The sequence below is a fragment of the Myxocyprinus asiaticus genome, chromosome 3 (genome assembly GCF_019703515.2).
Source record: "Myxocyprinus asiaticus isolate MX2 ecotype Aquarium Trade chromosome 3, UBuf_Myxa_2, whole genome shotgun sequence".
NCBI lineage: Eukaryota > Metazoa > Chordata > Actinopteri > Cypriniformes > Catostomidae > Myxocyprinus > Myxocyprinus asiaticus.
The window spans coordinates 20,161,622-20,174,293 of NC_059346.1; the positions used below are offsets into that span (position 1 = coordinate 20,161,622).

Sequence of the window (12,672 nt, forward strand, 5' to 3'; positions counted from 1 at the left end):
ATGCTGACTTAACCATGTGTTACTGGTCACTCTTTCATTCAGACAAGTTATTATGCAGACCTCTGCATTAACTGAGGTCTAATGCAGCATCAGAAAAAAGGAAAATAGGGTTTCGTTGTTGTTTTCAGATACTCATAGTGTTATATCTCACCCAAAAACAAATATCAATGTAAGCCGCAGATGTTGAGACAGACAGAAAACAGTCCAAATATTTCAAAGGTTTACATTTTATTTTAATTAAAAATCAGTTTAGTATTTTGTGATGCACCACTCTAAGCAGCACAGCACATACCAGCACAGCACAAACCACATATTGTATCTGTGCATTTACCACATACACTCACTGAGAACTTTATTAGAAACCCTATGATACTAATAAAGTGACAGACATGGTCTTCTGCTACTGTAACCCATTCGCCTAAATTTTTGACATGCTGTGCATTCTGAGATGTTATTCTGCTCACTACAATTGTACAGAGTGGTTATCTGAGTTACCATAGCCTTTCTGTCAGCTCAAACCAGTCTGGCCATTCTTCGTTGACCTCTCTCATCAACAAGGCGTTTCCATCCACAGAACTGCCACTCACTGGATGTGTTTTGTTTTTGGCACCATTCTGAGTAAACTCTTGAGACTGTTGTGCGTGAAAATCCCAGGAGATCTGCAGTTACAGATATTCTCAAACCAGTCAGTCCATCTGGCACCAACAATCATGCTATAGTCAAAATTTCTGGCATGTGAGGGCATGTCCAAATGCCAGCCTTAGGATTCGTTACAGGGCTCCAGACTGCGACCATTGTTCCTAACAGTGCGATTAAACTTTGCAAGAGGTCGCACTGGTGCGACTACAAAGTTGGCAGACTTTCTGATTGTGCGCTGTCGTTTTTTGTTGCGTATGAGAAATATCAAACGGCAAATGCTCAAAACCCGAAAGGAAACAGCTTTACCCTGATCACTCAGCGCGGATCAAGGCTCAAAGGCCAGATCAGCGCAGAGACGTGCATTTACATTTACACAATATGCTACCTATCAGGATGTGCTACCAACGATATATTTGCGTAGTTTTAGGGTCTGGGGTAGGGTTAGGGCTTTGTACAGCCTCACACCATATCACACTATCTGATACTTATGCTGGTATAGCACATCCTGATAGGTATCTGCCTGACAAGATGTGCTACCTAGGTTTTTAACACATTTCATTCTGTTGTAGTACATACCGACAGGTTCTCCCGTGCCTCCCGACATGTGTTACCCATGTTTTTACTTAACATATCACTGTTTTTACTGCTGGTAGCACATCCTGAGCAGGTAGCACAGATTGTCAAAACACCGGCCCAGGCTCTGTTGGCGCCCTAGGCGACATTTTCGATTGGCGCCCCCCAGATGAAAATCACTGAGGGTGCTTCTGAAAATAGTGGGGGTGCTCTGTATAAAGTGGAGATGTATCGTAATTACACATTTTTTAATAGATTAAATCATGTTTAAATGCTACTAAAACAATGTAAAGAACAGTTTTTCATGTACAAAACATTTATTGCTTCATTTATTTTTTTTTCCACATGATCTGTCGCTGAAAATGACAGCAAAATGCTGTGCCTGCAGATTAGGACATACATTGATGCAGCATTTTGTGTGTTCACAAAATGCAGGGATTTTTGTGTTTGCTGGGATTCAAGGAAATCTGCTTGCCAATTTACAGTATTTGTCTTAAATATTCAGTTGAGCAGGGGTGTGCAATTATTTTGGTACAGGGGCCACATCAGCCGTTAGAGAAGAGAGAAGATAAAAAGTTCTGCATAGTTGTCTCTTTTAAGCACAGAAGTAATAGTGCACACATGCACTCAATGAATGATGCACAATTTTCTGAAGTGATGGGACTGGGAATTTACTGACTGATGGGACCATTCTGCAATTGAATAAAATTATTTATGGTTTATTTTACCATACTTCAATGCAGTGATAATTTAGTATTCAATTTAACACTACATCAGGAGTTTGGTTTAATAGTAAAAGAAAATATTCGGAAATGGTAGACTTTAAAAGCTTATTTTAATGTTTGCCGCAAAGTGGATAGTTGGGTTATTTTGAAAACATTATCAACCCGTTTACACGCTCATAGGTCATGATGTGGGTCTCGTCAATGGTTTGTCTGGCATTCCATTCAGCACACAACTGAAAAAAACAGGCTGCATGACACTGATAAACAGGACCGGCCCAAGCCTTTATGGGGCCCTAAGCAGAATTTGATTTGGGGGCCCCTCGGTGCCGCCAAAAACTTTTGACTATTATCAATGCTTGATTATTCGCACACTATAAATCTAACACACCCATTATCAATTTTATTACTTGTAGCTGTGTTGCTTACATCATATCAGTGTCTGCCTAACATGTTTTTACCCTTCTATGGTTTTTAATTGTAACAGTAGCAAACCCACAAAGAGTGGTCAGGTGTTAATCATGTGTCCCCTCCGTGTTCAAATGATGTGAAGATCTACTGGGATTTTACTAATGTTCATCACTGAAAAGGTTTGCTCACAGACTTGGCAATAAACGGCACACGCAGCCTCATGAATGGACACGGTGCGGCTGCATCACACTTTTCTTTGAGCAGAATATCGCACTATTGAGCGCTAAGATTTTTGTTTTCACTAAGAAGAGAAAGCGCGCGCACTCGTATGCATGGTTGCCAGATTGCATAAATTAAGTATTGTGCATGTATAAATCTCTGATTGGGGTGTTGCATGTATTATCTTGCAACCCTGAGCATATTAAACGCTTGTGGATGCGCGATAGGTCCCAAAGCCAGAAAAATCGACACGCGGGCAGTAGTTTGCCCTGGTCTGCAATTGAGGGCGCTTAGCATGAATGCTTTAGACAACAGTCCTAATCATGGTCTCTTTTAAAAGAAGACACTTAGGAGTTTTTTTTTTTTTTTTGGTGAAGTGAAAGCAGCAATATAACTGAAATTAAAACAATATTATAGAAGCTTACGTTTATTTTAAAAGAAAATACACTGCATTTAACTTGCACTAAACTTACATAAAACAAGCAAAAATGGCCCGCAGTGTCCCTGCCATTTCAAAGTAGTAAATAAACATCAATGGCTGACATGAACAGTCATTACCTTTATATTGCTCTTTTTTTTCTGATACTCTTCGTGTCGCTTCCTGCCTTGTGCACCCGATATTTTAGTTCTTTTTTCACTCATTTTGTACACATATGATAAGGATCCGATTATAATATAATCGTGTAGTGCTAGTGCTCAATATATGGGTAGAGGGGCGCACAGTCGTCGCGAGAGGGCGCACTTCCGACAAAAACAACAACAACTAAAAAACTCTAGTGCAGCGCCTGTCTGTAATTTTGCACCCTAGGCAACCGCCTGTCACGGCCCCGCACACACACACTGACTCACACGCACAGGCGGTACATTTTCACTTTCTCTCCGCTTCCCTGTCAAATGGAGATCAACGAAATAAAGTACTAGGTGAGTGCGTGAACATAAAAAATGGCAATAGACTGAATTTTGATGCGATTCATAAAGGTAACTTTGCCCTGTGTATGTTTGTGATCGTGTACTATCCACCTTGAGATTTGTCATAGAAAGTGTATGTCCATATGCATCTTAAGTGAGAAAATGAGATACGTTCAATAAACAGACTGTTCCATCTGACTGTTGTAACATCTGCTTTTATTGTAATTTATAATCATTTTAGTGTATAAATACTGCGGTACCGCGTCGCCTCTGAATCTCTGTCACAGTCATCATTGCTGGAGCCCATGTCATCAAAATCTTCATCTGCCTCATCTTCATCATCATTCATTAAGTCTTGATCTCTATTTTTTTGCTGGTTCCCTTTATTTTCCCCACTGGTGTCCTCCACTTCTTTCTGCTTCTGGTCAAGCCTAAGCAATGAAAAAGCAATCAGATGTATTAAAAAATAACTGTGACCTACATATTTACAAGTTTTGGTCACAGATCATAGTCAAAGTCATCCTTTACATTTCAACATATTAGAATTAGGTTTTTATCAGCCATGTAAGAATTTTATATGGTAGTTACAGATACTGGACATACAAAATATACAGTGCTGTGAAAAAGTATTTGTCCTGATTTCTTCTATTTTTGTGTATTTTTCATACTAAATTGTTTTAGATCTTCAAACGAGATATAACAAAGGCAACCTGAGTAAACACAAAATACAGTTCCTTATCAATTAAGTTCACTCGACATTGCATTTGAACCCTATGGGAAAATCCCTTTTCCACGACCTAGTTGAAGCCCTTGTATCATAACGGCAATCTTGTGATTGGCAACGATGTTTGAGCTCCGGTCATTTAGGCGTGCATTTGCCCTACATAAGCGGGTGCTAAAACATAATTTCTTCAGAATTTCTTCCTTCAAGACCGACATCGTCTCATCTTGGCTACAATGGATCATCTCATCTTGATCAGCCTGCTCTTCGCCGTCGACGGACACACTTCAGCGGACAGGATTCCCTGCAGACGCATCAGGACATTCTTTGCCCTATTCGCATTCATACCGAGGATAAGGGAATATGCTAAACTTCCCCCTATTGAAGAGGCGGTTGCAGCAAATTTGTCCTCCTACAGCTGTAGGAGGGAAATCCCGCACCACTCACCCTTCCAAGCAGTGCCGACTGGCCTCCACACTAGCTGGAAGAGCTTACACAGCGGCGGGCCAGGCTGGTTCGGCACTCCATAGCATGGCAGTGCTTCAAGTCTTTTAGGCCTAGCTCCTCAAAGATGTGGAAGAGCAAGGCCCGAATCCTGACGTGGTTAAAGAGCTCTGCACCACCACGGATCTGGCGCTGTGAGCTACTAAAGTTACCGCGCAGGCCATCGGAAAGGTGATGGGTAACTTGGTGGTTTTGGACCGGCATGTCTGGTTAACGCTCACGGAAATGCGTGACACAGAGAAAGCCACCCTGCTTGACACCCATGTCTCTCCTGACGGCCTTTTCCTGAAGAGGAGAAAGAAAGCGCGCGCACTTGTATGCATGGTTGCCAGATTGCATAAATTAAGTATGACATAAGGTGAAATATTTCCTATTTGTGCATGTATAAATCTCTGATTGGGGTGTTGCATCTATTATCTGGCAACCCTGAACATATTAAATGCTTGTGGATGCGCGATAGGTCCCAAAGCGTTTTGGCATTTTTCAAAACGCTGTGGAAGGCTTTTCTGAACGATTCACCACGGCACAAAAGCCGTCTCAAGTGATGAAGCACTTTTTGTCTAAGAAAAGTTTAGGGTTGGGGCATGCTGTGCGATGGATGCCCGGCTTTCAGCACTTGGATGAGTGCGAAATGGGCATGGCACATCAACTGCTTGGAAATGCTAGTCGTCTTAGTGGTGAAAGCGTTCCATTCCGACATAGTGAATCGTCACGTTCTGATTCGCTCAGACAGTGTCGTGGTGGCGTACATAAATCGCCAAGGCGGCAATCGATCGCTACCAACGACGAGCCTGGCGCAACGCCTCCTTGTGTGGAGTGCATGCCATCTCCTCTCCCTGTGCACAACATGTTCCGGGCCATCTGAACTGCGGTGCGGACATGCTGTCATGCCAGGGACCGATGGCGGGGAATGAAGACTTCATCTTCGGACATCTTCGGCACATCTACTTTGTGCATGACATGTAATTTTTCCAACAATTTTAATTGACTATATCACAATTCTATTGGGTCAGAACTTTACATACACTAAGCGGACCTCCACAAGTCTGGATCATCCTTGGGACCAATTTCCAAACACCTGAAGCTGCCACATTCATCTGTACAAACAATAGTATGCAAGGATAAACACCATGGGACCACACAGCCATCATACTGCTCAGGAAGGAGACGCATTCTGTCTCCTAGAGATGAGTGAAGTTTGGTGCGAAAAGTACAAATCAATCCCAGAACAACAGCAAAGGACCTTGTGAAGATGCTGGAGGAAACAGGTAGACAAGTATCTATATCCCAGTAAAACAATTCCTATATCGACATAACCTGAAAGGCTGCTCAGCAAGGAAGAAGCCACTGCTCCAAAACCGCAATAAAAAAGCCAGACTACAATTTGCAAGTGCACATGGGAACAAAGATCTTACTTTTTGGAGAAATGTTCTCTGGTCTGATGAAACAAAAATTGAACTGGCCATAATGACCATTGTTATGTTTGGAGGAAAAAGGGTGAGGCTTGCAAGCTGAAGAACACTATCCCAAACGTGAAGCATGGGGGTGGCAGCGTCATGTTGTGGGGGTGCTTTGCTGCAGGAGGACTGGTGCACTTCACAAAATAGATGGTATCATGAGGAAGGACATTTTTGTAGATATATTGAAGCAACATCTCAAGACATCAGCCAGGAAGTTAAAGCTCGGTCGCAAATGCGTTTTTCAGAATGGACAATGACCCCAAGCATACCTCCAAAGTTGTGGCAAAATAGCTTAAGGACAACAAAATCAAGGTATTGGAGTGGCCATCACAAAGCCCTGACCTCAGTCCGATAGAAAATTTGTGGGCAGAACTGAAAAAGCATGTTCAAGGAAGGAGGCCTACAAACCTGACTCAGTTACACCAGTTCTGTCTGGAGGAATGGGCCAAAATTCCAGCAACTTATTGTGAGAAGCTTGTGGAAGGCTACCCAAAATGTTTGACCCAAGTTAAACAATTTAAAGGCAATGCTACCAAATACTAACAAAGTGTATGTAAACTTCTAAACCACTGGGAATGTGAAAAGCTGAAATAAATAATTCTCTCTACTATTATCCTGACATTTCACATCCTTAAAATAAAGTAGTAATCCTAACTGACCTAAGACAGGCAATGTTTTCTACGATTAAATGTCAGGACTTGTGAAAAACTGAGTTTAAATGTATTCGGCTAAGGTGTATGTAAACTTCTGACTTCAACTGTAGATCCTCAGATTAAGATTAAATTTCCATCTGGTTTTCAACATATGGGGTTACTCATTTTTATACACACTTGAACACAAATAAGTCACCGCCCAAAGGGCTATGACCTCATAGCTCCGTTCCCCATAGCGTTCAAATGCAATGTCGAGTGAACTGAATCGATAGGGCATGTCTCTGGTTTCTCACATAACCTTGGTTCCCTAAGATGAAGGGAACGAGACACTGCAAAACTTGGCCCCAGTACTACAGAGTTTTAGGAACCAGTGACCCGTTCTTGCCCCTCAGTCAGAAATTCTGAAGAAACTATGTTTATGTGCCCACTTATATAGGACAAATGCGCACTTAAAGGGGCGGAGCTCAAACATCATTGCCAATCACAAGATTGCTGTTATGATACAAGGGCTTCAACTAGGTTGTGGAAAAGGGATTTTCCCATAGCGATCAAATGCATTGTCTAGTTCCCTTCATCTCAGGGAACTGAAGTTACGCAAGTAACTGGAGACGTTTTCAAATATATTTTCTTTTCATTGAAGCAAAAAAGTTATCCAATACCTATATCACCCATGTGAAAAATTAACTGCCCCCTTAAACTTAATAGCTGGTTGTGCCACCGTTAGCAGCAACAACTGCAACCAAACGCTTCCGATAACTGGAGATCAGTCTTTCACAACGCTGTGGTGGACATTTAGACCACTCTTCTTTGCAGAACTGCTTTAGTTCGGCCACACTGGAGGGTTTTCAAGCATGGACTGCCCGTTTAAGGTCCTGCCACAGTATCTCAATTAGGTTTAAGTCAGGACTTTGACTAGGCCACTCCAAAACTTTATTTTTGCTTCTTTTGTGCCACTCAGAGGCAGACTTACTCTTATGCTTTGGATCACTGTCATGCTGCATAATCCAATTGTGTTTGAGCTTCAACTCACGGACTGATGACCGGACATTCTCCTTTATGATTTTCTGGTAGAGAGCAGAATTCATGTTTCCCTCAATTATTGCAAGTCGCCCTGGCCCTGAAGCAGCAAAGCATCCCCACACCATCACACTACCACCACCATGCTTGTCCATAGGTATGATGTTCTTTTTGTGGAATTCTGTATTTGATTTATGCCAGATGTAACTGGACCCTGTCTTCCAAACAGTTACACTTTCGACTCATCAGTCCACAGAACATTCTCCCAAAAGTTTTGAGGATCATCAAGGTGTGTTTTTGCAAAATTCAGATGAGCCTAAATGTTCTTCTGGATTTATCAGTGGTTTTTGCCTCGCCACTCTTCCATGGATGGCATTTTTGGCCAGTGTCTTCCTGATAGTGGAGTCATGAACAGTGACCTTTATTGATGTGAGAGAGGCCTGCAGTTGGATGTTGTCCTTGGCTTTTTTGTGACTTCCTGGATGAGTTGTCGCTGTGCTCTTGGAGGAATTTTGGAAGGTCAGCCACTTCTGGGAAGGTTCACTACTGTGCCAAGTTTTCTCCATTTGGAGATAATGGCTCTCACTGTGGTTCTTTGGAGTCCCAGAGCCTTTGAAACAGCTTTGCAACCCTTCCCAAACTGATGTATTTCAATCACCTTTTTCCTCATCATTTCTGGAACTTCTTTCGACCTTCGCATAGTGTGCTACTGGGTGAGACCTTTTAGCCAACTTCATGCTGCTGAAAAAGTTCTATTTAGGTGTTGATTTTATTGAACAGGTTTGGCAGTAATCAGGCCTGGGTGTGTCTAGTCCAGCTGAACCCCATTATGAATGCAGTTTCATAGATTTGAGTATTTAGTAACTAAGGGGGCAAATATTTCTTCACACAGGCCCAGTTGGTACTGGATAACTTTTTTTGCTTCAATAAATAACATTATCATTTTAAAACTGTATTTTGTGTTTGCTCAGATTGCCTTTGTTTTATGTAAGATTTTGTTTGAATTTTTGAAACAATTTAGTATGAGACATGCACAAAAACAGAAGAAACCAGGATGGGGGCAAATACTTTTTCACAGCAATGTATGTAAAAAGTGGACAGCTGTCCTTAAATACAAATATATACTGGTAGTACTGGAGATTGGTGAGAAACATAGAAATGTACACCAGTGTACAGCATATGTACAGTTTCTTCAGGGCGAGTATATGTACAATTTATCGTCTTATGAACAATTACTTAGGCACAGTTTGAAGACTACAGAAAGACTACAGTGCAGAGCCAGAAATGTTCTGTAGGGTTCATATGCGTTTAGTAGAAATTCTTACTGCATGTTGGTTTATTTTTAAAGGTCCTAAATCTTATTGCTGATAGAAGCAGCTGGAAAATGTAATGGGCAGTGTGTGACGGGTCATTTATTATTTTGATAGCACTCTGACCATATTAACCCCTTAAACTGTGGTGCATTTTTGGGCTGCCGCCAGCAATTTTTCACACTCAAATGAAAAGCTCACCATTCACACATACTGTGGACTAATTGCAAAAAATTGGTCTCAATTTTCAGAGAACCACCCAAATGAAAAAAAAAAAAAAAGAAACACCAATTATTCATAAATAATATTGTGTGTTTATAATCTTTCGATAAACAGAATTTTTTTTTTTTTGGTCCTAAATTTCTAAACATGTAATTCTAATTCTGGTTCTGTTCACCCTACCTCACTTTGAAAAATCTCATTTTATTCCACTAGGTGGCAGAAAGCACTAGAATACATTTTCTCTATCACATTCCATCACAATATACAGATATGAAACATAGGTGCCGCATTTTAGCCCTCACAGATGTGCTTGTCCATAGATATTCAGTCTAATTTTCAGATCAAGCACCAACCTTGTTGTTTCACTGAATATCTTAGCCTCTAAATGGACTAGAGAGTGGACTAGAAGCTCAAATTAGGTTTCATTAGCCAGCTCACAGACAAGTAAACAATCAACACACTCTCATGGCAAAATTTTAAAGATCTGTATGACTTTTCTAAATTTGGCTAATTCGTATGATATCGTACGACTGCATTCGTATGAATTTGTACGACTTTCACTACAGCCAATGACGTCACTGGACATCATTTACATCTAATACGTGACAATTACTTGCTTCTGTTACACACAACAGCTTCCTATCATGTTTACACACTCTACTGATTGGTTAGGTTTCAATAAGGGGTTTGGGTAAGGGCATAATATTAATAAGCAGGTCCTTAACACCTCATGCGTGGAACTCACGCTTACTTCGCATTAGACATCTGGGCATTTATATGTTATGAAATCGTAAGAATTTACACAAAGAAAATTGTACGAAATCATACAAAATAGACAACTCATAAAATATGTAAACATTTTCATGAGACCGGGTTGAAATAATGGCTCATATTTTAGAGAACTTCCTAAGGAAAAAAGTAGATTTAAAATTTTTGGGGCTTACAGCAGCATTATTGGAGCATAAAAGGGACATGTCCATTTATGTGGTATGTGAAGGACTTTTATTTTTATATAAATATTTCTACCCCATTACCTCTGGGGGGGAGGGGGCGCTAATTTTCAACGCAAATGTTTTGAGGCCCTATTTTGTTATTTTAAATAACATAAACGCAGAAGTGATGGTTATCTCTGAAAAGTTCAGATTTTAAGCTTTCAGACGATACCTCATATGCCTGACTTATGTACAAGTAAATGTAAACATTTTTCGCGATATAGCGCCCTACTTTGGACCTGCTGGCGGGTCTACAGAGTTGACTAGGAACCTGTCTAAATCTTATTAATGAAGCATCCCTCATAACTACAAATGTGTAGTGAGTAGCTTGAAAAATCTTGTGTTGGTTAGCATTGTTACCCCATACACAAATGTCAAATATTAGTTGCTGAGTAATTACAATGTAATTACACACAATCTACCAGTATTTTAGAATAAGGAAATATTTAATACAGTGCATCTGAAGCTGCATTTACTGTATATGTCTTGAAAATGATCCTTGATGAAAACACACCATTAGACCTCATTAAAAGTAGTGCCATCTTTGACTTTTGACAGGAATGAAAACGAGGCTGTGATTGTGAGGGATCTTACCGTCTCTTCAACATGCACTGTATAAAGATATCAAAAAGCTCCTAGATCACAGCAAATTTTCCACAACTCATGTTGTCTGGAGTTTTTTGTCTACTGAAATTTCTTGGAAAGATATTCAATGTTTCGTCAGTGAACGGTTAAAAAAAAACTTTAAAACAACTGTAAAAACCCATTGAAGAGACTGTACGTCTATCCCTCACAGCCTCGTTGTCATTCCCATCAAAAATCAAAGAAGGTACTGCTGTGAATAAGGTCTAGCACTAGCATTAGAAAAAAGTTCTCCATTAACTTTGTATGGGCCATAAGATGGCACTTGTGCTGCACTCATGTACTCAGTACAGCCAGGGTTGGGACTGTCAACAAATTATGATTTTATTAACACTTTGCCCTTTTGATGTTGTGTATAGTTTGGATATGTTATCTATCCTTTCTTTTTACTGAAATATTGCGGTGTATGTTTTCTGAAACTTAAAACAAACAGTTAAGGGCTAAGTAAAATTAGGTGTCATTACATCTGACACTCTTGGTAAAGATAAATACATGTATTTCTTTTTTTTTTTTAATCAAACTACTGCAGCTATAGTGTGCAGCTAGACAGCAATGCCTATTACAGGTTCTTGTAAGGTCACTAACTAATCTCCCAAATAGAAAAGTATTATGTTTCCTATTTCCCTTCACTATTTTCACCATCTATTCTAACAAGGTTGGAGGATTATTTTTTATCAGTCAGCACTTTCATAATGAGGCCTGAATCTACTTACGGAATGACAATCTCTTCTTTCTTTCCACATTTAGCACAAAGCTCCAACTTTAATGCACATGGTTTACATATGATATGGTAGGCATCCTTCACCGTTTTTTGAAGACACTTCACACTAGAAGAGGCAGAGAAACAACAACATTTAAGAAAAGGGTAATACAGATAAAAAAATTTAAAAAATAAAAGAAAAAAGAAGCCTTTATTGGGGAGGAGTTTATTTGTTGCTTTTAGTACCATTTTCGGGGATGTGTAATGGGCTTGTATTTGTTGTACTTTACTTTCCACTCCAAGACATCTTTGCAGTGCTGGCACAAACCATCATGGACCATTGCTTTTGCTTTCTGAAAACATTATATGGGAAAATACATGTAAATTCAAACAAGCAAAACATTTACGAAAGAGTACAACAGTGTCTTTCTACATTACCTTATAGAAAGAAAAAAAACAGTTGAGACCATATAAACGTTTATTCTAAAAATATCTTAATCTACCAAAGGCAAATGAAAATATAATTCACTGAAAAACTAATGCATTTTTAATTAGTAAATGTACATTATGTTTACTCTAGCACGATGCTAACCTTAACTTGAACGCTTGCACCGTATTTGTCATTTTTAAAAGCAGATGCATTCTGGTGTTTCGGGCCTCGCGATCTTGCAACATTTCCCTTTTGAGAGCTCATGTCGATCTTAAACTAAATGTGATATATTACCAGCGACCCGATTAAAACTAAACGAGAAACCGCGTGGCTTTACACGTTAAAGTGGCTGTTGACGCAATGCGAAAATAGCGGAAGTAAATAGCAATTGGTTAGCGACTACGAACCTTACCAAACATAACCATCGTTAAAAATATATTCTAATATAGAATTATTCGTGGCTCGACATATTTACCATTACCAAGTCTAATGCGTCAACAATGGTAATAAACATTAATCAAAATTTTCCTGTGTTGTCAGCCTCGTCT

The 12,672-nt window shown here is 39.9% G+C and overlaps 1 protein-coding gene across 1 annotated transcript; it reads right to left on the reverse strand.

Annotated features, from left to right (window-relative positions):
- Positions 1-3,672: 3,672 nt before the first annotated feature.
- c3h9orf85 (chromosome 3 C9orf85 homolog) lies at positions 3,673-12,657 on the reverse strand. Its single transcript, XM_051673500.1, has 4 exons — positions 12,287-12,657; positions 11,941-12,047; positions 11,708-11,821; positions 3,673-3,904 (listed from the first exon to the last, which is right to left on the reverse strand). The coding sequence occupies exons 1-4, from the start codon at positions 12,386-12,388 to the stop codon at positions 3,706-3,708; spliced, it is 522 nt and encodes a 173-aa protein (XP_051529460.1). The 5' UTR covers positions 12,389-12,657; the 3' UTR covers positions 3,673-3,705.
- Between the last annotated feature and the right edge of the window lie 15 nt (positions 12,658-12,672).